The 25,117-nt window shown below is 45.0% G+C and overlaps 3 protein-coding genes across 4 annotated transcripts in view; all 3 read right to left on the bottom strand.

Moving 5' to 3' along the window:
- LOC311341187 (microtubule-associated serine/threonine-protein kinase 1-like) overlaps positions 1 to 3,299 on the bottom strand; it is a 64,230-nt gene extending 60,931 nt beyond the window's left edge. Inside the window, exons 1-2 of the mRNA XM_084466076.1 lie at positions 3,170 to 3,299; positions 2,245 to 2,349 (exon numbers count right to left, since the gene is read on the bottom strand). Of these exons, the coding sequence (XP_084322202.1) occupies positions 2,245 to 2,283 (39 nt within the window). The 5' untranslated portion in view covers positions 2,284 to 2,349; positions 3,170 to 3,299. The remainder of the gene's footprint in view (positions 1 to 2,244; positions 2,350 to 3,169) is intronic.
- A 7,621-nt stretch (positions 3,300 to 10,920) lies between these two features.
- rnaseh2a (ribonuclease H2, subunit A) lies at positions 10,921 to 18,471 on the bottom strand. 2 transcript variants are annotated; one of them, XM_084465061.1, is made up of 9 exons: positions 18,445 to 18,471; positions 17,844 to 17,988; positions 16,926 to 16,997; positions 15,897 to 16,023; positions 15,692 to 15,779; positions 15,244 to 15,381; positions 14,432 to 14,519; positions 13,434 to 13,557; positions 10,921 to 11,382 (listed from the first exon to the last, which is right to left on the bottom strand). In XM_084465061.1, the coding sequence occupies exons 2-9, from the start codon at positions 17,968 to 17,970 to the stop codon at positions 11,217 to 11,219; spliced, it is 930 nt and encodes a 309-aa protein (XP_084321187.1). In that variant the 5' UTR covers positions 17,971 to 17,988; positions 18,445 to 18,471; the 3' UTR covers positions 10,921 to 11,216. The 2 variants fall into 2 exon arrangements, with proteins under 2 accessions (XP_084321187.1, XP_084321186.1); XM_084465060.1 differs by having other exon boundaries at positions 18,333 to 18,468.
- Positions 18,472 to 21,176: 2,705 nt separating this feature from the next.
- LOC311340675 (transcription factor SOX-10-like) lies at positions 21,177 to 23,958 on the bottom strand (the record flags this gene model as incomplete). The annotated part of the gene is given in 5 exon segments (XM_084465548.1): positions 21,177 to 21,961; positions 22,214 to 22,333; positions 22,336 to 22,469; positions 22,666 to 23,359; positions 23,830 to 23,958. Coding segments are annotated over 4 exon segments (1,482 nt in total). The 5' UTR covers positions 23,109 to 23,359; positions 23,830 to 23,958.
- Positions 23,959 to 25,117: the final 1,159 nt, after the last annotated feature.

The raw sequence follows: 25,117 nt of genomic DNA, 5'->3' as shown, positions 1-25,117 counted from the left end.
AGAGAGAGAGAGAGAGAGAGAGAGAGAGAGAGAGAGGGTCTGTGTGTGTGTGTAGAGTATCATAGGTGTACTATGCAAGTGCATGTGTTGATTAATATGGATCTCTAGACACCTTTCTGTCAGGGAGAGGTAGGTAGAAGTACGTCAATAAGAAAACTACAACTGATTAACTAAAATGATTCCATTTGGAGAAAAAGAGATTATTCAAATACAAGCCGATGACAATGATTGACCATGATTAAATATTCATAATTTGTCAGCAACTTGCAGTTATTCAGTAATGAAATTAAATGAATTACCCCCACTTGATACAGAATGCCAAAATGGCAACTTTTAATTGTATTTGCTTAAAATTGCTTAAAATATCCAGTCAGGGTTATCTGGATATGGCAGAGCAAATATGTAAATTATCAGATTTAATATATTGTCATTTGATTTTTAAAAGTACCTTGTTGTACCCTGGGATGCTTCTGAAACATACGTCATACTAATAGTAGTATTAGACCAATAGGCTAATATACCTTCATAAGAAATGGTTCTCATTGATACTTCCTTCCTGAAGCTTATTGTTTCTTTTATTTCTGCTGTAAATGCATACCCTTACATATAGGTCTGATAATACGTTTTACTGCATTACCACTGGTGGCAACCAAATCAAGACACTGGGAAGGCTCCCTGCTCTCTTGCCTGGTTGTATGAGCCGTGGTAATTGACAGGCAGACCTGCCCAGAGGAACTAGATGACTAAGGACTGAGGAGTCAATGAACATCATGTCAGTCAATCATGGGTTGTACCCAAGGACTTTGCTTACGGCTTACATAAAAGCCGAACGAGACACCCAACCACTGCCACAGTGGTGTGCTAGTTAAAGCTTTAAAGTTATGGCTTTGGCTTGCTAGGAAAGGATTTTTGGAGAATTATTATATCAATTATAATAACAAGTAATTGTTATTGATGGTAAACTGGTATAGCCTTGCTTTTTATGTTTAGCTCTGTTAGCTACAGCTTGTTAGTTATTTGTTGCTTTTAACAGCTCGCTAGTTATGGTAGGCTCATTATGGCTAGCTATTTATGGTTGGCTAGTAACCGATGATGGTTATAGTTGGCTAGTGTCAGCTTACTGACATAATCGATTGCTAGTTATGGTTAGGTTGTAACGTCTTGCAAGTTATAGTTAAGTTACAGCGACTTGCTAGCTATGGTTAGCTAGTAACGGATCGCTAGTCATAGAAAGCTAGTATTGTATGGTAGTTATGGTTAGCCACTTAAAGACCGCTATTTATGGTTAGCTTGCGGCAAGTGGCAATGTTAAATCTACCAAGGTTTCATGCAAATGTTTTTTAATTACCATCTCCGTCCCTCTCCTCTGTCTTCATGTGTTCTGGATAATGAAAGTAGAACAGAGTGGTGTAGGGAAATGAGCATATTCTAACAGCCACTTGGGTCTACCATTAAGCAGCCAGCTGCTGCCCCCACCCTACCCACTGGTTAGGCTGTTAGTGTGGTCTGTCTCACTTACAGGGGCCAAGGCCATAGAGGCTATGCCAATATAAGACCTGCTAATGGGCCACATCCTCATAATCCCCTAGCTCTGATATGCTTATCGACCCTCAACAATTGATATGTAGAGTGCTGTGTTCGTTTCTAGGCAGGGCTGCTGGACGTAAGTTTACACGTCAGCATCGCTGGGTTGCAAATGCATCCATGAACACCTGTCCCTGCCAACGCATAGACAAACACTCACTCGTGCACTTTGCGCCAAAGCATCAAGCATCTCTTTTCACTCAGAAGTGAAATCTTTGCGGGTAGATGTTTTGCCATGTTGAGTGCATTGAGTGCTTTGTGTGTTTGGGAATTGAGCCCATTAACAAATGTGTGTCTGGATGAACGTATATGTCTCTCTTTCATGGATCAAGGCATACACTTTGAGTGCATGGTCGTGTGTTACCAGTTACCTTTTTACCTCCATAGAAAGGATTAGACGACCTTTACAAAATAAATGTATACAAGTTATACAAGCCATTAGTTTCATCTCTGTAGGGCTGCTTCCTGCATTCTCATATTTCTTGACCTTTCAAACGAGTTCACAACTAACATTTTCTAATTCAGTTTGCCTCCTGTCATATGGAAGAGGCCACACCACAACTATAGAGAGAAGATCATGTCAAGTTTGGCAAGGCTAAGTCGGTTGATTTACAGCATACAGTCTAACTTAGATCATGCATCATTATGTTGTCACCCCACCTGTAGCCTCCGTCTTCGAATGATCCCGGAGTCGTCCATGGCGGACTCCCAGGACTCATGTAGGTCGGGTCTGGACACCACTGCACAGTCTCGCAGGCCTGGGAACTGTGGGGTCCGGGTGACCAGAAGAGGAAATTGTGTGTTAAGAACTAGCCTAGTTCTCTTATGGTTTTCCAACTGGTTAGTGCAGCGCTACTCTGAGGCCACTGTCCAGTTAGGAGTGTTGTGTGGAAAGCACACTACACCAGGCAACTATCTACTACCACTACTATCACTACTATCACTCTGATCTGCTGAATAAGCGTGAGCCAGGGGTGGATCTCGGTGCGCACTGTGCGCTCTGCAGGCCTACACACGTTGTGAGTGTGATCGTAAAAAACAACCCCGGTCTTCATCTGTAAATCCAGCGGCTATCGAACAAGTTTATTGATAGCCTCCGGTACGACGTGTTCGCTTTGTTTCATCGCAGTGTTGCCGACTAACATCCCGAATAAAAAAAATGTCAGCACTCAAAAAACAACGTGTCGCTGCAAGGTAGGTCCGTTTACCCAACCGAGTCCATCGTACTACTACTACTACGACACCATCCACTGCGTTGGTCGAAGAGGTCCAAGTGTGTACACCACACAGCCTGGTGTTGTACACCGTTATCCCCGGGCTACAAAGGAATGGACAGCGCGGACAGTATGTTCCCACGGTGTAAATAGTACAGGCACACTGTAGCCTACTGACAATCACCCCAGACACTTAAAACTAATAATAATAATCACCACCACCACCCTCTGGCGATTCTTAGAGATGATCCGTGCGTGGAAAATAAGAGCGATCGATGGGAATCCGGGCGGTGTTGTTATGTGCTGATGGCGGGAGAAGGGGCGCTTCTCTCTGGACGTTCATGTGATCAGAGCCACGTATAACCGCTTACTAAACACACGTTGTCACACACGGCTCGGCGTCGTCACGGATCCTGATCGTATCGAAGAGGTATGATCGTAAAGCGTATAAGATCTCCATGTGATCGTAGATCGGGGTAAGGTGCAGTCAGTGTTGTGTAGGCTGGGTCTCTGCTGTGTGAGGACGTTACATGTAGGCTCCTTCACTACTTCCCCTCATCCTATCTCTACCACCCACTTCCTACTGAACACCTCCTCACAGAAACCGAGCCTATCAGCCTCTCCCACTTCACCTCAACTTTGATTTTCGTTTACATGAGGACGGGTGATGTTTACATTTGTGATCGAAAGCTATTCCATCGTAAGAGGAAACCAAAAAAAACTATGACGGTTTAGGTTGACACGTGATTCCATATTCACACCTTGCCAAGCAGCCCTTCATACCCCGCCCCATGCTTAAGTTTCATGTTAATGTCTGAACTCACATGGAAAAACAAATTACCATTAATTTGAAATCCGAGGAAATCAATGCGTAATGCTGGTGACAGATTAACTATCTTTGCAACTAAACCCTCTTTCCTTTGGCTCCACACGACACTGTTTTCTTCATTTTTTTTTCCAAACTTTTGACCCTTTCGTTTTCGTCCAACGTGATCCCTGATCTAAAGGTTGTGTTTCTCCATTCTGGCAGACAAAGCGTGGGACGGGGAGAACCGATGTATCAGTGACAGTGTTAACTTAACACCCTAGTTAAAACGCAGGAACTGTTAATATGACAACAAAACGAGAGGCGCCACCAGCACGGTGCCTCCCTGTGAGGTAAGAGGAGGCAGTAGTAGAATGGAGGCGGAGGTAAAGTAAGTGGTCGGGGAAGCGTGGATTTTTATTAAAAGAAGAGGTTAGGGTTAGGGTTACCGAGCTGGGCAACTGCTGCTTCAATTACCTGAACTTCTACTGGCGTGATAGCTGAAATTAGGGTATGGGCCCATGCACTTGGGAAATATGGAGTGCATTTGGGCTGTTGTTGCCTTTAAGATAGAAGATGCAACTAGACTAAACACTGATCTGAACATGACGATGTATAGCTTTACACATGATTAAGATTAATGTTAATCCAATGTAGTTATTTCCAGTAGCAGTCAATGTACGAGTGTGCCAATTGAACAGAATCAGCAAATTCTCTTTCCTGAGCTTGAACACCATCATATTCATTATGAGTTTAACCTAATCACACCATCTCTAGTGGAAGGCCGATTATCGCAGTCGCTGGTTCTGATTGGCTGACAGTTCAATCCCCACAGTCCACCCCCTCAGCGTCGCTATCTGTCACTCAAACATTCACACTCTCCCACAGCTTTTTCCCCACTCATCTGTATGTTCAAAGAGATTTCCTCCCTTTCAACAATAAGCACGTCAATCAATGGTGTTGAATTTAACAAAAATGTACCCAACAGATTAATTTCTGTATGGTGTTCTACTTCCCTGCTAACACGCTGCATGTACCCTGTAGTTTGTACCCTATTGTACCCTGTGTTCCCTAACATACATGTACCCTGTGTACCCTAACATACATGTACCCTGCCTAACATGCATGTACCCTGTGTACCCTAACCCAGACTATGAAAGGCCGGGTGTTTTATAAGACAGGCCTATTCAGAGCCGAACTGCCAGACTCCAACACACGTTTCACGCCTAATTAATAGTAAATAATTGATGGAGGAACATGAATTTTACATATTTTTGTTCTTCTGGGACTAGGGCACTGGTTGGAATTAGGAGGGGGTGCAAGAACTCAGAGAACGACTCGTATGTCCTCCCAACAATAAGCACATGCACTCATCACATACACACACACACACACACACACACACACACACACACACACACACACACACACACACAATATGCACACCAACAAGCCCAGACATGCTCAACTGAAAGGACATCTTGAGCTGTACTTGGCTGGCTGGCAGAGTGAGGGGAGTAGGGAGTGTGTTTGTCTCACACACTGTGGTGGGGACCTGATCATCTTCCAACCGAGATCAGTACAGCTGGTGACAGTAAAACCACATTTGCTAAGAAAACACCATGAATGAGACCCCATTAAAATGTGTTCCCCCTGGAGTGGCTGTGTTTCATTCCACCTCATGAATATTAATAACCCTCCCTCCCCATTAGGACACCTTGTTGCCCCCGGCGTAAGGCACCAGGAATGATGTCACCCCTTTAGAAAAGGGGATTCAGCCCTGAAGGGGAAGTGAGAGGGCTCAGCTATCACCAGCCAGCAGGCGGGCAGGCCTGGACCCTGGCTCGACTGAATGAATGCTGCTGCTGCTTCTGCTGCCAGGGGAATGCCATTCTCTCATTTCCCAACGAGCTGGCAGGTCTTTGTCTCATCTAAGCCACGCCACCCCACCCTGGATGTCTCCCCGCGGGGTGCTACTGGCTGAATACATCAACCTTACTGTGCGTGTGCATATGTGGAAAGATCCCTGGTGTGTGCGTGTGTGTATGTGCGTGGAGAATAGGTATTACGACCACTGGCAATAATTTATGGCAAGACTCAAATTGCTTTTTCAAAGAATGGACTAGATTACTTTTGTTTTAGATTAATAGGTTAACACTGTGACTGTGTGTGTGTGTGTGGGGTGGGGGGGGGGGGTTGCATGCTGTCTGTGAAGTTAAACCCACTATGGTTTTATCTCTGTGGTGTGATCCTATTGTTTTCGTAATCCTCCATACCATTACAGGACACCTCTGCTCATCTTACACATACACACACGCACACACACACACGCACACACACACACACACGCACACATACCTATACGTTTCGCTCAACTCACTGACATTCTAGGAAGAAATGGAAATTGACCAAAAGCATGTAGAATTTGAGAACTGATGATATATCACTTGAGACTAGATAGAGATTCAAGTTGATATCATGCTCTCTCTCTCCAACTTTCAACAACTGATATCTTTGTATTCCACGCTGCCAGTTTATTCTAGTTGCTGGAAACAGGTGCACACTCACACACACACACACACACAATAGCATTCACACACACACACACACACACACACACACACACACACACACAGACACACACAAACACTACCCCACCCAACACACACACAAGCTTCCATCTTACTGGAGCTCTGTGAAGGAGGAAGTGGGTCACAGACAGCAGCAGGGCTAAAAGCCTGCTCTGAGAAGAGAAAGAGAGAGTCCTCTAAATAAAACACCAGGCAAAACTCTCTCTCTCTCTCTGGGGGGAGCCCCATCAAAACCCACACACTCACGCACACACACACGCACGCACACACACACGCACACACACACACACACACACACACACACACACACACACACACACACACCAATCTGCTCAGGACAGGAGATGATGCACGTTCAAACGCTCAATGTCTTTCTGTTTGCGCCGCCTCACTATAATGCAAACAGAGACAGGCGGCTTCTTCCTGCATTCACAGTGTTTCACTGTGGCGTCCTGGACTGAATTTATTACATTTATATGACTACATCAATCCATTGGGGAGCTGTTAGCCAACAAAGTCATGAAAAGAGAATAGGATAGGAGCCACTGTCGGAGTTGTCCGTTCCGCTGTTTATGCTGCCATCAGCCACATTGTCCACAAGTACTTCTGGTGCCCGATCAGGGTCTGGGCTGTCCATTCTGGATTGACTCACATGCTCAGTGACTTGCAGAATAGTTTACATCACCGTCCTTTCGTTGTCCCCTTATTGTTTTTTGGTTATCTGTGTGGAGCCAAGAAAACCGATTATTGTGAGATATTTATGTTAAACGTGTTGGGATACATGCATGTTAGGTACACAGGGTACATGAATGTTAGGGTACACAGGGTACATGAATGTTAGGGTACACAGGGTACATGAATGTTAGGGTACACAGGGTACATGAATGTTAGGGTACACAGTCAAAGGGTACATGAATGTAATGGTAAAAAGGGTACATGCATGTTTAGAGTACACAGGGTACATGCATGTTTGGTTACATGCATATCTCGTGTAATCACAAACGTCTTCTTTTAAATAAGCTAATGAAAAGTAACAGTCAACGACCCAGATTTGCCCAACGTTCAATGTTGGGAAATGTGGACACCGTGTGGCAGAAAGTTGTAATTACAATGTCGGATCTCGAGGGATAATTCCAACAGGCTAATCCTCGCACCTGGCTAGGTATATATATATACACACACACACATGGAGACACAATAAGAACGCATATCACAAGCTAAAAATAAGCTAGAAATACCAAGGATTTTACACGGCACGAACGAACGTATACGTTACATTTTCATATTATAGCCTACACTGTAGCCAAGCCTGTGACATTGAGAAACTAAAATGTACATTTGATGCTCTCGACCAGACGGTGGTCGAGAGCTGCTCGATGCAGAAAACAGGAAATAAAAACGGGTATTGTTTTTAATACGTTATGGCAAACGCCAAACGGGATAAACGTCTTGATGCACTGAGCGTTTCAGACCGAACAACGCCATGACTTCTGCCTGGCTGATGAACGAGTCAAGCGAGTCATTACCGGGCCTCAGGGTCATGGGGCTATAATGGAACACGTCGTTTCGGGACACGATCCTATTAATTTCCCGGCATTCTCTAGGACTCTTATCGAGTTGTATCGTCATCTAATCCTAATTAATGATTGGCTTCCAATTTTCTGTTTCAGAGGAGGAACAGAATAGGAACGCGGAATCCTATTAACGCGAAGGCGAGAGAAACTAACTGTTGTGTGTGCGTTTGGCATTAACAACTCGAATAAGGAGGGGGCCGTAACTTTGAACTGCTACTACTGGAGGCACGTGCTGCTTCTTCTGTCTACGCCGCTCCGCTCCCCGTGGTGCTGAAACCAATAGCCATGTTTCCATCCAAAGTGATTCGCATTACTGGGCAATGCGCATTAAAAGAAATTCGAATCATGTGTGTTTCCATCAAAAGAACGGACTTTGGTGAAAACTACAAATTCGCGCGAGTTTTCTAAGTCACGCGAGATTTTCCGCGGGTTGGCATGGCAACCAGCCTGTAAACATTCCGTCGTCTTCCTGCCGGTGTTTTGATGTGGTGTTTTGATGTTTTACAATGGAGAGAGGACTTCAGTCATTAATTACACTCGCTCAAGTGGTGCTCGATCTTACGGCGCTTATCGCTATGATGTTTTTTTCTTTTACCAGTCTTAACAAACTTATAACCTCATCCTCCGTCCACAGAAATCTTGAGCTATCCGCCATGTTGTTGTCTTCTGAGTGACCCGCAAACACCGGAAGCAGTCGGGGTGAAAGTGCGCTACGTCACACTTGATTCGTATACAGCTGTTTCCATCCCATTCGAATCAACCAAAACCCGGCCATAGCGAGCGTATTTCAGTTTGTGCGAATCAGGGGATTTTAATGCGAATCACGGCGTTTCCATCATCATTTTCCGATGTGATACATCTAGATGCGCATCTAAACAGCTGATGGAAACGCACCTTGTCACGTTGATTCAAGGTCGAATCCCGGCCGATCGTGTGATCGATCGTGTGATCATTCGTCATTCTTTAAATAAGCCCACGATTCTTAAATCATTCGGGTAACATTTGAGTGTAAATGATGATGCTGGTAAACAGCCCAACGCAACACATCCCCACGCATATATGTTTGAAAGCAGTTGAGAACCAAAACAATGAGATTAAAATATATAATCAACTATTTTCTATATAATTTCAATAAATTCAAAAAAACTGATACAGCCCTCATCCTCATCTTCAAAACTATATCCGGGATGGCCCGCGGGGGGAGCGGTTCCAGCAGGGGGCCCCAGACTTCCCTTTCCCGGGCCACATTGAACCGGGCCTTCTAGAACCGTATCATATTAAAATAATTACAGATATATTACAAATATTTTAACTCTTAATTTTGAAACAAGAACATGCCAACAGGAAGAAAAAAAAAGGGCCAGAACAAGATCAGTCACTTATTTAGAATATTTGTAAAGAAAAACAAAGAATCAAATGAGACCAACATTGAATAAGTCATATCATAACATCCCTATCATCATCCCTAACATGCCTATCAATCAACAAGATACTGGAGCAGCCAGCTGCCATGTTGACATCATGATGTCCACTTCAGACACTGTTTTCCAGCCAAGGATAAGCAGACGTTATCCCGTTACAGCATTAGACAGGGAACTCTGGCCGGAGAAGATCCCGTCTTAGCCCTGCCCTGGCCATCCGACTCACAATACTGACGCAGATGGGGCCGTTTGTCTGGATCTGACCCTAAGCCTGGACAGAGGTTATATAAAGGAGCAGTGGAGAGAGGGCAGGTAAAGCTGAAACCAGGCCGGACAGAACACATCTAGCAGCGAGGCTCAGGTGGGAGAGAAGAACCACACATATCAAGCCAGCCGAGAACCACACCGTCCGCTATACACAAGCGCCAGCCCGACGTGTGGACTTCATAACCGGAACACCTCTGGACGGAAACATTCGGCGACTCCGGAACACACGGCATCCCCATGGCAACGGCGAGCGAGTCCGCGGGCGGCGCGCCGTCTGACAGAGACCCTGCCCCCAGGAAGCCGACCCCGAGAGTGAAACACCGGGGCGCCTCCTCTAGCTTCGTGGGCAGCTCCATCCTCATCCTCTCGTCATTCGCCGTCTCCACGCTGGCCATGAACTTCGGTAAAAAGTTCCAGGAGTCCCGGAAAAAGTCCCGCATCACGTACGCCCAAACGGAGGGCTCAGTCGGGGGTTAGCGCCCGCTGGTCTTTATTTGAAGACGAGAATGTCTGCTTCTGATACAGACACCCTTAAAAAAAACAGCATTTTTATGATGCATTTTATTAAGCCTTTCCTGCGGCCGCATGCCTTTTCTAATTGCAGTTATCATTATGTGGTCCCGTCATACCCCACCGTCCCACGCTCTTGGCATTAGTGTGATGGCACAGAGAACGCCCCACGAGACAGACGTGGACTGTTGTTATTCCTTGTGGGATTGGACGACAGGTTGCCATGTCAACAACAACAGGTTCCAAGAAAAACGAAGCAGGATCTGGGGGGAGGATGAGAGGGACGTCTCCGACAAGGCAACGTCAAATGTGTTTTTGTTAGATAACGCATACCTCTATTGGAAGGGTTATTGGGTTAACACTTGGTGCTTAAATGCTGGTGAACTGAAGAGCGTTCCCTTCCTCAACGACTCATAACTTAACCCCTTTTCCACCAACATGGAAAGGTGTGTGTACCTCATTGTGAACAATTGGAGCAAAATGTGATTGGTTCGGACCCGTCAAGTTGGTTACCAGCTGGAACCAAGGTACCGTACTACTTGACTTAAAGTGGTAACCATGACGACTTCAGTGGGCGTGTCGTATTCTACAGGTTGGAAAGAGCGTGCAAAAATAGCGCGCTTCAACTGGTTACTTCCGGTGTGCATTAGGCAACGCCCTCCGTTGATGACGCATCATTGATTATAATGGTAGGAATATTATTTAAAACTAAATCCTTGCAGGTTTATAGATTCATAGTGAAAACAACTACGTGCAATTTGTTTCATACTTTTAGACCCCCATAACAAATATTCATGTGGATTGAATAAATGTGATTTTCATTGTTATTTGCCCATCTGCCAGATGGGGGCAGTGCTGGGTTACCCCTCCACTCACATAATATTATAAAAAGGAGGGACACAAGGAAAAACACAAACAATGTAAAAAGTTCAGTTTATACATTAAAGATACAAAGACACGTGTCATGTAAAGCGTTGGCTAGAAAAGGCACAGCAATACATTGTGTAACTGAGTCTACCACATTGGTGCACAGGTCAACTAACTAACTGCCTGTTTATTAACATCTGATGTTACAAACCAACGTGTGTGTGTGTGTGTGTGTGAGCGATAGAGAAAGAGAATACAGAGACAGAGAGACAGAGAGAGAGAGAGAGAGATGGTCGAGACAGAAAGAAAGAGGTTAGAGCGAGAGTCAAGAGAGCCCACGAGAAAGAGGGAGACAGAATAGAGACGGAGAGAGAGACTGTCTCTCAGAGCGCTCCGAGGCCCTGCAGCCGCCTCTCGGTGAAGAAGCGATGTGATTGGTGGGCGGCGCCCTGGGCAGTGGTTCCTGTTGGGCGGCTGCAGAAGGACAACATGGAGGTGTTTTTCTGGCGTGCGGCCGCCTTCTCCCCGTCCTCCTCGTCGTCGTCATCCCTAAACAGACCGATTACACAAGAGGACACATTCCAGGCTAGAGACGCACAAATTAGTCCCATTTAAAGGTCGGGAAACACTCCAGGCTGGTTGAATTTTCCTTTGGTAAACAAAGAAGTCTAAGGGTACCGTGTAAACACAACAAGGGACTGTCCGTGGAAATATTTTGATCTAAAAAAACGGTAACAGTCTAAATGTGACTTAATGTTGCATTAATGTAGTGGGCTACTTTCAGTCAAATAATGCCAGTTAAAGAGGTGCTGTGAGTAAGATTTATATAATAATTCTATAAGTGAGATAAATATAAGTGAAAATTATACATCTGTTCTGGTTGACTGAGCGCGTGACTCAGTATGATCCAAATTAAATTATAGAGCATTCCCTGCTATCTTCTGACCAATCATTCCCAGGTGTCTGACATACACTTCTCAATGACGGAGACGTAGGGAGGGGGGAAGCAGATGGGGGGTGGGCCAGGTTGTTTTGGGTCAAAATCCTATTTGCTGCCCTTTTCTGCGCCCTTTTGCTAATCTTATAACGTACCTACAGAGGCTTTGAGACAAACCATAATTGGGAAGAATTATGAACTCTCCTACACATCCCAGAAGAGGTAAGGAAAGGACATCCAACGTTTGCGGAATATCCGACTGCAACCCAAAAGGTTCCATCTGACCCATGTAGTCTTAAAGACCTGCGAAGGTTAGGCAAATGAAGGTCCTTTTACATCAGGCATCTAACGAAATAAAGCACATGAAAAAGAGAGAAATACTCTGAAGAGAAAATTCTGACCAACAAAATCACATCAACTATCAGTTATGAATATGCAACATTTTCCAATAAGAATCTTTATTTAGACCCTGGTTCCGCCAAAGGTTCATTATGCCTGGGGAAAATCGCTGTGGAGGGAACTCAGCTCTTGTTTGACCTCCATTGTGTTGTCATTAATTTGTATTGGCAGTAACGATAGAGATAATGTCCTTGAGCTACTTGGAATGATTTACGGCTCAGAATGTCTGGGTCAGTATCACAACAATCTTTGTTTTCAGGAACCGTGGAACATTTGAAATAAACCCTTCAAACTGAAGTTAAATCACCCTAAAATAATTCACAAACTGCAGTTCTCAAGGAGTAGAGGTCAGCAACTATTGTATACAGGGCTTAAGCAATTTCTAGGAACACTCTGATTTCATTCCAACATATTTAAATTCCTACGAATTAGAATTAAGTCAGGAATTTCCTGCCAAATTGCTAATCACCGACAGCCCATAAGAAGGCAGGAGGCAAAGCGTTTTCAAATTTTACATTTTAAGAATTCTGAATACATATAAATGGATCAAGAAGAGCAATTGTTAAATCTTGCATTCCCCCCTAAAGCCTGAATCGTATCATAGTACTACTAGTATCGCTGGTGGATTTTGATGCATTGCCTGTTCTCACATGACAAGACGGCATGGTTGTAAAGAACAAACACTGTATATACAAAAAACCTGACAAAATGGCTAAAAGGGAACCGGGTCAATCTCAAGAGTGCTCTATGAGATCAGTTTCCGTTTACAGAAACACAAACTCGTGTCACACATGAGTTTGTCAATCACAAAGTACAACCACTTAAAACAATGACTGACACTAGCCACAAATGGGCGTGCACTCTGGCCACGAGGGCTGTCATTATGGTACATTGGATCATCAGTGTCGGTGAAAGCCACTGCTATAAACCAAGCTTACCACTCCTCCCATGACGCATTGCCTGTGAATCATAAAAAAGTGCAAAGGCAAAAAAAGTGACAAATTAAAATGCTAGGAAGCAGCTGCTGGGTTGTCACCAGACAGTGAACCGAAATTGATTACATGGCTTGGTTACATACAATTATCTGTATAGCAGCCTGTGGTCCTGTGCAGATTCATAACGCTACCCTCGACAAGAACCATGGATCCGGATCTGAACCAAAAGTGCCGGTCTTTAAAAAAATGTAATAAAACCTAAGGTAGACAAAGGGAGCATCGTGCAACGCCTCACTAGTTGTACTAGTTCAGAATGGTCAACTCCATACCAGTACACCGCCGAGCCCTTGCTGTCCATCAGGTTCTTTGCTGTGCTCCAGCTGAATCGCACAAACTGGGGATAGCCGAACACTGGGTCATGATACTTCAGCAGCCACGCCTTGGTTTTAGGGTCTGGATAAAGAACCAAAACACAGGAGAGCTTTGAGTACAGAGAACCGGTTGCCGACAATGTTCCAATCAATCTATCAATCTAATCTAATCTTCAATCTAGTTTGTAGGTTCGGTGTTTAAATGTTTAAACTGTGTGTAAAGCTAGGGTAGGCAATTTATTATAGAATAATTTTTTTGTCCAATTTGTTGAAATTCATTCAATCAATAAATCAAATGCACTGAGATTTGTTTTCAATTGTTTTGTTTAACTGTGGCTGTCACAGGCAACAGGCCTGTGATACTCTACTCTGCCCATGCACTCGTTGCGTATGACCGGAGTCTTCCACAAGACGAGGCAGACCTATTGCTAATGCTAGCGAGCATCTAGTGTGTTTTATGGGAGTGGCTTTAGAATCCCAACCCTGTGGGAGGGGTGGGATTATTACTCTGGCTGGTTTCTCCAAATTGCTTCCCTAGCTATAACTGTGTGTGTGTGTGTGTGTGTGTGTGTGTGTGTGTGTGTGTGTGTGTGTGTGTGTGTGTGTGTGTGTGTGTGTGTGTGTGTGTGTGTGTGTGTGTGTGTGTGTGTGTGTGTGTGTGTGTGTGTGTGTGTGTGTGTGTTATAGATATTTATAAATTAAGGAAGTGCTGTCATGGCGGCTCATTAAGTTTCAAAACTTCAAAATATACTTTGAAATTTGTTTTTTTAAATCTACACGTTACTCCACTCCTGGCATTTGAAGTTATTTTACAAGGTACACAATGCAACAAGGGCCAGGAGCTGCCCAGATATGGCTTCAACTTTAAACCACCAGGTAAAGGTAGAGAGTACTCGTTTTTTGTGGGGATGCGAGTAGCTCCTGCTGTGTTTGGTTTTTCACGTGTTCTACTTTACCGCCAGGGTAACCGGAGCCGTAGTCCGTATCCACCTCTCCCAGGTCTTCTGTGAAACTCCAGCCCTTCACGGAGTGGTCTCTGGCCACCTGAGGATCAGCACAGAAGGTCTTTATCTGTAGGCTTCTGAAAGACATACCTTCTCAACCAACACGTAATGAGTTCAAAGTGTTGATCCTGCAGAGTGCCAAAGAGTAACAAAAACACACAAGAACATTATAATACTCAACCTGCAGCAGCATCACCCTCTCTAGTTTAACACAGGCTATTGCGGTCAGAACCTGCACTGTCTGCTATGTATGAAAAGTGATATCAGCCCATACAAAAATACATTCATACAGTCGTAGCAATGCTTCAAAAACGATGCTCGTTGGTCTTGTTCAACCACCAACATAAGGAAAGCTACATGAACACCACTGATCGGTTCCAGCTCCCGAATAAAGTTTCCAATATACTTATCACCAACATTTAATATGGAATATTTGCAGACATACTTTTCCCACATGCCCCCTAAAACATCGCCCCTCAACAACAATACCACGTGAATGATTACGTCAGTACCTGAAAATCATTTTATGATGTGTTTAATATGGACTATTATGCTACCTGTTCATCTCAAGATGAACCGGTTTGAAGAAAGACGTGCCGATATTTTGAGGGATTATGCACCTTGATTCGTATTACCGCTCAAGGACACAGAGAGGAAACTCCGGACGTTGTTCAACAATCAGCCAATTTTCAGCCAGTTTGTTGAGAGTCTGTGTTGGCCTAGACACTGAGCCGGTGCTTCCTGTGTCTCTGGGGAGCACTGACCTTGGCACAGATACTGGCCGCGCTGACGATGGGGAAGAGGGAGTCGGCCTTGGGTCGCACTGTCACCTCCAGGCCTGGGAAGCGCTGGGAGAGCTTCTCTTCATACTTCTCAGCAGGGCCCACCGTGTCCACAAACACCTGCAGCCCGCACAGGAACCACGCCCGGGGGAGACGGGTGAGGAGCACACACAGGGGGAGACGGGTGAGGAGCACACACAGGGGGAGACGGGTGAGGAGCACACACAGGGGGAGACGGGTGAGGAGAGATGGAAACCACACACAGGAGGAGAGCAGAAAAGAGCAACATTCCAAAGTATATCACTTGGGCTTCCAAGTTATATCATAATGTCTCTACTGGTACTCTATACCTCTTTGAGTTCTATCAAGGTCTCTACTGGTACTCTCTACCTCTTTGAGTTCTATCAAGGGCTCTACTGGTTCTCTATACCTCTTTGAGTTGCACACCGCTGTCCAAGGCAAACTGGACCAGGCCGATGGCTGCATCATGAGAAAGAGCGTTCAGGTTGTATTTTGACCTATACAGAGGCAGATATTGGAACGTAGATTATTCAGTGTGTGTATGTATGTATGTATGTATGTATGTATCAACCTATATACAACCAAGGTTGAGTGTGCTGAGAGTGAGTGTGCACCTCTGCAGCATGCTGGTTGAGATGGTGTTGGGCGAGAGGATCTGAAGAGCCCAGCCCACAAAGTCTTTGGCATCACTGATGTTCTGGAAGAGATTCTCCCTCTCCGCCTCCGTCAGCGTCTTTGAATCTGGTAGAATAAATAAAGGAGTCGTTAAACTATTCATCTAGACCACAGAACCATAGCAGATGGCCATAATACTTATACAGGTGATTTAATTTGATTCACTGATATCCAACCATTACAGCTGGGTGAAACATGAACATAAAATTTATGCTGTGATGCAGTTAAAAATCTGATTGAAGTAACTATGAACCTGCATGCACTTCATATTCATAATATTAATTATAACTTCTTAAATGTTCCTTGTGTGCAATGAATAAGTAATGCTCCTCAAAATGTATGTAAACTCTGGATATTGGAGTTATAGGACAAGGCAGAGTTCCACAATTATCCCTGCCACCAGCAAATGGCCGATAGATTCGACCAATTGGCATGTGACGAAATGAAGGCTTACATATTAAAACTATTTCTTGGCTGGTTGTTTCTCCAGTGTATGGCAGATATACCACAAATAATATACTTCTGTGCTTCCTGTGGCAGAAAACAGACAAACACTTCCCAGCAATCGGTTAACACAGGAGCAAGGAACAAAGGAATAATTCCTGTCCCTCCCTCACTGGGAAACTTAAGAGGCAAATGATTAAACACAGAGGCTAGGCTCCCTGGGGCAAGCAGCGCCCTGCTGTGAGACACACTGGGCTGTGGTGGGATGAATGCATGTGAAGGGAATGGGCCTGATGTACTTGTGACGAGCACGGGCCTGACATGCATGTGAGGAACACAAGCCTGATGTGCACGTGACGTGCACTGGCCTGAGGTGCACTGGCCTGATATGCACGGGACGAACGCTGCCCTGACGTGAATGCGAGGGACACGGGGCTAGGGTGAAGAACACGGGCCTGAGGTGAACGTAAGGAACACGGGCCTGATGTGAGGAACACGGGCCTGAGGTGAAGGTGATGGTTTACCTGCAACCTTCAGCTCCTTCAGCTGCTCCTTCCGGGACACGGGGCAGTAACAGATCCCGTACACCATTGGCCCTGGGGGACAAGGGGAGCTCATTAAAACAATACAAACAAATCAAATAACTATTACTCATCTGAATATGAAACCCTTAAAGACAATGTGAAACTGCATTTAGAGTTTGACATTGCGTTTTGTAGTGCGTTTGCCTCTGCAAGTTAAACAGGATATTAATGCGGGACAGATATTGCATTTGCTTAACTATAGTTGAGTTATTTACCTGCTGACTTTCAAATTAGATCAGGGCTAAATGGTGGTGTGGTATTATTGGACATGATGGTATGATCACAGGTTCGGACTTAGTCATCCATTCTCAAAAACATGGGGTCATATGAATGAAAAATTAGTACATAAAAGTGCAATGAGGGTCATCTGGAAATTAAATCTAAAGAAAAGACAAAGGATTGAAACAGACCATTATTATTAATATCAGGGCCACAGCCACAGTCAGCTAAATATTGGCAGAATCCATGATGATACGGTTGAATGTTCTCTGAAACCAGAGCAGTCAGAGCTTTTCCAAGATTATGAAATGAGCCCATAACCGTGTAGTAATTTGTCTACAAGTGGCTTATTGCTTTAGGGGATAAGAAGTGCTTTCTAATCCGCCTGTTGTTTGTTTCAAACTTCTAGGGGTGAGCTCAGGGGCCAACATGCTGATGATGCAATGTAATATTTTAAACAAACTAATCCAAACCTATGGATCATGCATGGTATGGCTATGGTTTGTCATCATTCCTGCTTCTGATGACTAGAATAATGGATCATTCATAGTTATGATGGTTCAGAGATGTCAGGGAGCAAACGTATATATAAGGTTTGAAAGAAGTGACTGTGGGTGTATGATTATACAAGCAACTCACCCAATACAGGCCCCCTCCCAGCCTCGTCAATACCCAAACAGCAGTCCTCTGATTTGCAGATGTCCGGTATCTCAGACGTCAGGCGGCAGCTGACCGAGTTGTCTGCTTCGAAATCTCCAAGATCCATGACTTAATTCAACTCCAGCTGGGGGTGAAATCAATCATATGTCTAAGAAATAACGAACTAAAGATAAACTTATTATCTATTAGGCCCTATCTAACTTTTGACGTTCATTTGAATGGGCTAGCATTATATTTCCACACACACACACACACACACACACACACACACACACACACACACACACACACACACACACACACACACACACACACACACACACACACACACACACACACACACACACACACACACACACACACACACACACACACACACACACGTGTGTGCCTATAAACAGCATCTGATGCGGAATTCAACTTAACGTTATTGATATCTCAGCTGATCCCCTGCTGATCCCTACTCACCAAGTCAATAACTGTATTTATGTCGGCGTTTGTATCAATCACGATAGCTTTTCCTTTCGCGATGATAGTGCTTTAAAGCTATCCTCTCCACGAAAGTCTGCAATGTTTATACCTTGCTCCTCGCTGTGGATTTGGCGCCCTCGGAATGACGTTGACCGTGGTGGCTCAAGGGAAATGAAGTCTTTGGATTCTAAAAATGAGTTTCAGTACGTCGATCATAACAACACCACGTGGCAAAAACAAACCTTCATTCATCATTCATCATCATCATTTTTATTTTCACAAAGTACTTAAGAATCATCATGACCTACTACCGACTTACTGGGATCAATTCTGGATCATTAATCAAAAAACAGTTTCTGACTTAAATATTTACCCATTGCTTCTATATCTGGTTGCAATACAATCTGAATTATTTGCATTTGATTGTAGTGGAAGAAAATGATAAAGTCCCCTTGACTGAAGTAACATTCACTAGGCCTACTAAACCTACTGTCCACATTTATGTTTGTCTATTAGACTTAAATTCCTTGAAGCGATATTACATGACTAATGTCTCAAAAACAGAGCCAATAAAATCATAAGATGTCTTGAATTAACTGAAATGCTAACTCAGAAATAACTCAACAAAGGTTTAATGGAGTGGAGGGTAAAGGGGAAGGAAAGGACAGGATATATACAAAAGTCCAAGTGTATATTAGTTACTAAGCTGCAATTTGCCTGGCCTGTGGTCGTTCTCCTTATCCTCTCTCTCTCTCTCTCTCTCTCTCTCTCTCTCTCTCTCTCTCTCTCTCTCCCTCTCCATCCCCCCTCTCTCTGACTCTCTCTCTCCCCAATCTCCCTTTCCCTCTCTCTCTCCCAAATCCCCCCCCCCCCCTCTCTCTCTCTCTCTCTCTCTCTCTCTCTCTCATTCTGTCTCTCTCACTCTCTCCCTGTCTCTCTCACCCAAATCCCCTCCCTCTCTCTCTCTCTCTCTCTCTCTCTCTCTCTCTCTCTCTCTCTCTCTCTCTCTCTCTCTCTCTCTCCTTCACAATCCCTCCCCTTACCTTAAACTGAATGGCTGTCTTTGTGCTGCTCGGTAACGCGCAGCCCCAGCCGATTAAATGTGAGGAATTAGTAGTCAATTTTAGCCTTGCAAGCACACAAACACACAAACTAAACAGCTTAGTTTGGTGAGACACTCATTAAGTTGTAACCAACAGTTCACACGTCAGCAACATTTGCCTTTGCAATTGCTCCCTTTAAGGGATATGTTCCACCATTTTCATCTTTGAATATTAGGCATATATTTGCATGGCTGGTGGGAAAGAGTAGAGAAAAAAATGACATACGAAAAGGTTTTTGATAAATAAAATGATTTAATAGTTGACAACATCAATAACTTTTCAACATCGCTGTTTTCATGTAAGCACATAGCTCCGAACATGTATCTCGATCCTTAAAAAAAAATATCCAGAATTATACAAAACTGTAAAAGCAAATGTATGACACACAAATGCATTATCACTTACATAAACATAACTACACGCTGAGAGGGTCAGTAAAAAAATTATACAGTATGCGTCATATAATAAAGAAAAGCCTGTGGTAAGAACTGATTCACATTGCTGACGAGGGGAAGGGTTAAGAAGAGATAATTAGGGAAATATTAGGGCGGTAAGCATGCTTTTCTCCTACATGTGCTTTACAACTGTGGAGCATGGGACTCTGATCCCCAAAGGCTCCAAAGCTTGCCATTCACCTCAAGAGATTTGCTTAAGACTCTAGTTGTAGAAATTGGTGTATATATTTTTGCGTCAGTAACTGGAGAAACAAAAAAAACAATATAAGGCGACAAAGAGGTATACACTTGATAACCAACAAGCACGAAAACATAGTCCAGTGAGTGACTAAACTGAAGGTTTAGTGCTGAAACATTTTGAATACCTTCATGTTACTGGATCCGGGACGACGAATAGTAACTCTCTACCACTATTGGCACAACATGAATGGAGTTGAGGTAATGTGATCTTTTGAAATCCAGGCGACATATAGGCAAGCAGAAATGCATCCTAAACATTCTCGTTCCCTCTCTTTGTCCTATTTCCCCTTAAATTGTTGTTGCATTTAACAAAGAAAAATGAAAAGATGGAGAATTATCCGTAAAGTTAAGGAAGAAAACTATTCTTTTCAAAAACCTGGTCGGCCATCTTGAACATAAGTCTCCTTTCCCAAAGCAGTGGTCAGCCACTTAAGATTAAATCACATTAATGTTACACCCTTAAAGGTTGACAACAACAACAACAACAACAACAACAACAATAATAATACACATACTACTCATAAAAAATAACACTATGATGTCAACAACAACCTTTAGTTTGGTTAATATAATCTGATTATGTCAGTCTTAAACCCATGGTTCTTAGGTCATGTCGAGCAACCCTCCCACAATCCTAACTCAACTGTAAAAATGTCACTTATACCTATAACTCATTTTATACAAACTCGCTGTACATCCCGACACTTTTATTGGCACGCTTTTGTTTAGGTGTATTAAATTTGATTGGCTGTTGACCATTGATTTGCATTCAAATATTTAGGGTGAGTCATAATCTTCATAAGGCCTTGCCTTTCGCGTTGGCATAACAAGAAAAACATCTCCTAACGTCAATATGGCATTGGCACACACACACACACACACACACACACACACACACACACACACATAAACATACACACACACGCACACCCACACACACACACACATGCAGTCACACACTTTAAACCCACAGACAAACAATCACACACATTCACACACTTCCCATAGGCTATGTTGTTGATCTTCTGGCTTGGCCGGGCTCCTCAGGGTCTGGTAAGTGTGGTGTACACAGGCTGCTCCCAGTGTGTGGGGCTGTGGGAGGGGGCCACGCTGGCGGGGTCTCCTATGGTGGTGTACAGGGGCCTCTGTGTTGGGCCCATGTAGGAGAAGGCAGAGTACAGCCCCGAGGACTGGCCGGAGTGGGCGTAGTAGGCCCCGGGGGTCTGGTGGTCCCCGTACTCAAACTGAGCCCGGGAGGCCAGGGAGGGGAAGGCGGAGCCGTAGTGGGGGAGGCTCAGCGGGGTGTAGGTGACGTGGGCCCCTGGGGACGGCGAGGACGAGGACTCGGCGTAGTGGCTCCCGGAGGCCGACTCGCTCTTGATCTGGGCCTTGGAGGGGTCGGAGGAGGAAGAGGAGGAGGAGGAAGGGGAGGCGTGCTGCTGCTGCTGCTGCTGCTGCTGCTGCTGCTGTTTGGACAGCCAGGCGGAGTGTCCGCTGGCCGCGGCCAGGGCGTAGGCGTAGGACGTGGCCGAGGGCCCGGCCACCGCCCCCTGGTGGTGGCCGTTGGGCGGGAGGTACTGGTCGAACTCGTTCACGTCAAAGGGCTCGATGTTGGACATGACCTCGTGGCTGATCTCCCCGATGTCCATGGTGCCGAAGTCGATGTGCGGTTTGGCACCGGAGGACGACGGGCCCACGGACGGGCCCTCCGCTCCGACCCCGAGGGCCCCCCTGGAGCCGGCGCCCACCCCCTCCCTCTTGGAGTCCGACAGCTTCCCAGACTGGAGCTCTGTCTTCGGGGTGGTGGGGGGTGTGGGGGGGCTGTGACCTGGTGGCAGGAGGGTTGGAGGGGAGGTCTGTCAGCTGAGCCCTTCAAAATGCTTACTATGTTGCTTTGAAGTCTTTCGGGGCAAAAGCCCCACATTTTAACAAAGGCGGGATTTTAAAACATTGTTTATTATCAAAATGTGTGTGTGTGTTTCATTGTGTGCGTGCGTGTGCAAGCCAATTTATTATATACATATTTTTGTTTTTTTGGATTTCACAACAGATACTAATAATAAACCCATGAGATGCTTACCGGCAGGGTGGTGGTGGTGATGGTGGTGGTGGTGCATGTCTCCCAGCGGAGACCCGCCGCCACCGTTGTGTTCCAGGTGGAGGGTCTTGTAATGGGACTGGGAGTGGCTGGCCTCCCCCTGTCGGCGGTGGGGCCGAGTTTTCCGTTCTTGCGTCGCCGGGGCTGGTACTTATATTCCGGGTAGTCTTTCTTGTGCTGCTTCCGTAACCTCTCCGCCTCCTCGATGAATGGCCGCTTGTCGCCCTCGTTCAGGAGCCTGATGCGAGGCAAAGAAAGGGGCGTATTTAGTCACTCGCGAATTAAAAAAATATTATAAAATTAAACAATTTTTTTTTTTTTTTAATGATTATAATTATTTAATTTAGTAGCCCTCGAGAGGCTTAAATTATCTATTTCGATCACAGGATTCGTGTAAAATGAGAATGTGATATTCCATTGTGAGTCATACTAACCTCCAGAGTTTGCCCAGGGTCTTGCTGAGCTCTGCGTTGTGCAGGTGGGGGTACTGGTCGGCCAGCTTCCGGCGCGCGGCCTGCGCCCACACCATGAAGGCATTCATCGGCCTCTTCACGTGCGGCTTGCTCTTGTTCCCGCTGTTTACCCGCACGGGCATCGGCACGAGCGTCCAATCGTAGCCGTCCAGCACCTGGCTGACGGCCTCGCGGATGCCGATGGGGAAACGGTCGTCCTCCTCCTCGGTCTTCGGCACCGTGCGTCCCCCGTCTTCCCCGCCGCTCTCGGCACCGCAGAGGGCCGTCAGCTGCTGGGACTGGCCGTCGAGGGGCGAGTCGTGGCCCGCCGCTGCCCGCGGGTGAGTCGGGGAGAGTGAGTGACAGTCCTCGGAGCCTCCCGGGCTCATCTCGGCCTCTGATAGGCTGTGCTCCTCACCCGACATGGTTGCGTTGTTTTTTTTGTTGTTTACTAAAGATAGCCCGATTTGGGATTTTTTTAAGAAGTGAAATGGGTCATACAAGTGTCGCCTTGTATGAAGTGTTAAGAGGTGAACAATGTGCCCCAGGCTAATCTGTTTTTGCTCTTTCTACTGGCGGTTCACACCAGAACAATTAAAGGAACGTTTTTGAAAGGTTCCCCGCTCCCGGTCTCCGGGTGTGTGAGATATGAACAGCAGCTTCACCCAGACACCACCTGTAATGAAGTGAAGGGTTAGTGAGGTGAACACGGGCAATACATGGACAATTATTCATAATAAAAATACGAGGTTTGTGCTCATCTGTAGCGTATTTGCAGCGTGTTCAGTGAAATCAGTGGTGGATTTACTAGTATTATTATTATTGTATAAGTTCCATCGCATGAACAAACAGGTGACGAAGCATATCTAAGCAAAAGTAGCATACAGGATAAAGACTTCATTCGATATATCCCCCCCCCCCCCCCCCCCAAAAAAAAAGGTAGGCCTATCCATATCAAATTCATCAAATACATTTAAAACATTTTGCCCGACATATTCATTATTCAGCCCAATTGATGCGGTTCCATTTTTTTTTTCTAAAACTACCTTAACCGAGATTTACAAAAAAAAAGTCTAAATCAAACGAAACCCAAAAAAAAAACAATCATGTATATTTTTTACAGAAATAACAAAAGGAACATCTTACCAAATGTGACGTTCAGTGGTTTAACATGGGAATGGTCGGTCCGTGTACAGAACCCTGTGACGCTGCAGCTCCGTCCCCAGCCCCCTCGGCGATGAATGGCCGCTCTGTGTCGCGCGCAGAAGCTTAAAGAGCGCCTTGTGAGAAGGAAAGAAAAAAGTGATTGAAAGTGGAAAACATTCCCAAAGAGGCAGCATTCCAGCACTGCGGCGGAGACGCCCCTCCTGTGTGCGCTCTCCACTCCCATTGGCCCACCAATATTCCCCTCGCTCCTCATTGGCGCAGGGCATTACTGTTAATGCCTGTCTGTCTGTCACCATGAATATTTCCAATGAAAAGAGGTGAGATTTTACATCGGAGTGGCTTAAGTGACTTTACAGTGCGCCCATTTAGGGCCAAAAGAAGGGCAGCTTTGTTGCCTATGTTGACATGTTATTTGAAATAAATAAACAATTATTAGAATAATTATTTGTGGTGAAATAATTTGACACCATTCAAAGAGCCACACAGAGATGCAGCCTATATGCTTTTGATTCAGAAATGAGAGTAGGGAGATTAAACGGTTCAAAGGCGAGGTAGGCACGATATTTGATTTCTGGGTGATTCTGATGACGTGAGTCGCCGAGCCAAAATAGGATAAGCCATAAATTGGGGGTAGGCCGATGCAAGAAGACGACGAGGAGACTGAAGAATGGGAATGACATAAAAAGGAAACAATTAATTAATAACCATTAAAGGGGGCACTATTTGTTATAGACCTACGTCAGGACATACATTACACTGCTGTTTGACACTACTATTACTACAGTTAAAACAGTGGTTAAAAAAAACAAAAACTATTTTGAAGGAACTTATGTCCAGATATGTATTACAGTCTTCAAGAAATTAGGACATTGGAATGAATGAATACATTCTCCTATTTTTACGGTCGACTTTTTGATGAAACGGTGGTTTTAGGCCTACTAAACGATAATGTGTTACACTATTTTTTTTCAATCACGATTCTTGTTTGCTGCAAAGATGACACATGACAATGTATGATAGACTTCCGGTCAATTTGTACACGCACATGATTGTCGTCAGAAGCACGACCTGGGAATGAAGAGAGTTGAACCTTCTCTCTCTACCTCTCTCTCTCTATCTCTCTCTCTCTCGCTCTCTCTCTCTATCGCTCTCTTTCTCACTCGCTCTCTCTGTCTATCTCTATCTCTCTGTCTCTCTCTCTCTCTCTCTCTCTCTCTCTCGCTCCCTTTTTCTGTGCATGTGTGTGTGTGTGTGTGTGTGTGTGTGT

This window comes from Micromesistius poutassou (genome assembly GCF_964030765.1).
Source record: "Micromesistius poutassou genome assembly, chromosome: 3".
Classification (NCBI taxonomy): Eukaryota; Metazoa; Chordata; class Actinopteri; order Gadiformes; family Gadidae; genus Micromesistius; species Micromesistius poutassou.
Note: the sequence above shows the minus strand (reverse complement) of the source record. Positions and strands in the feature narration are given on the sequence as shown.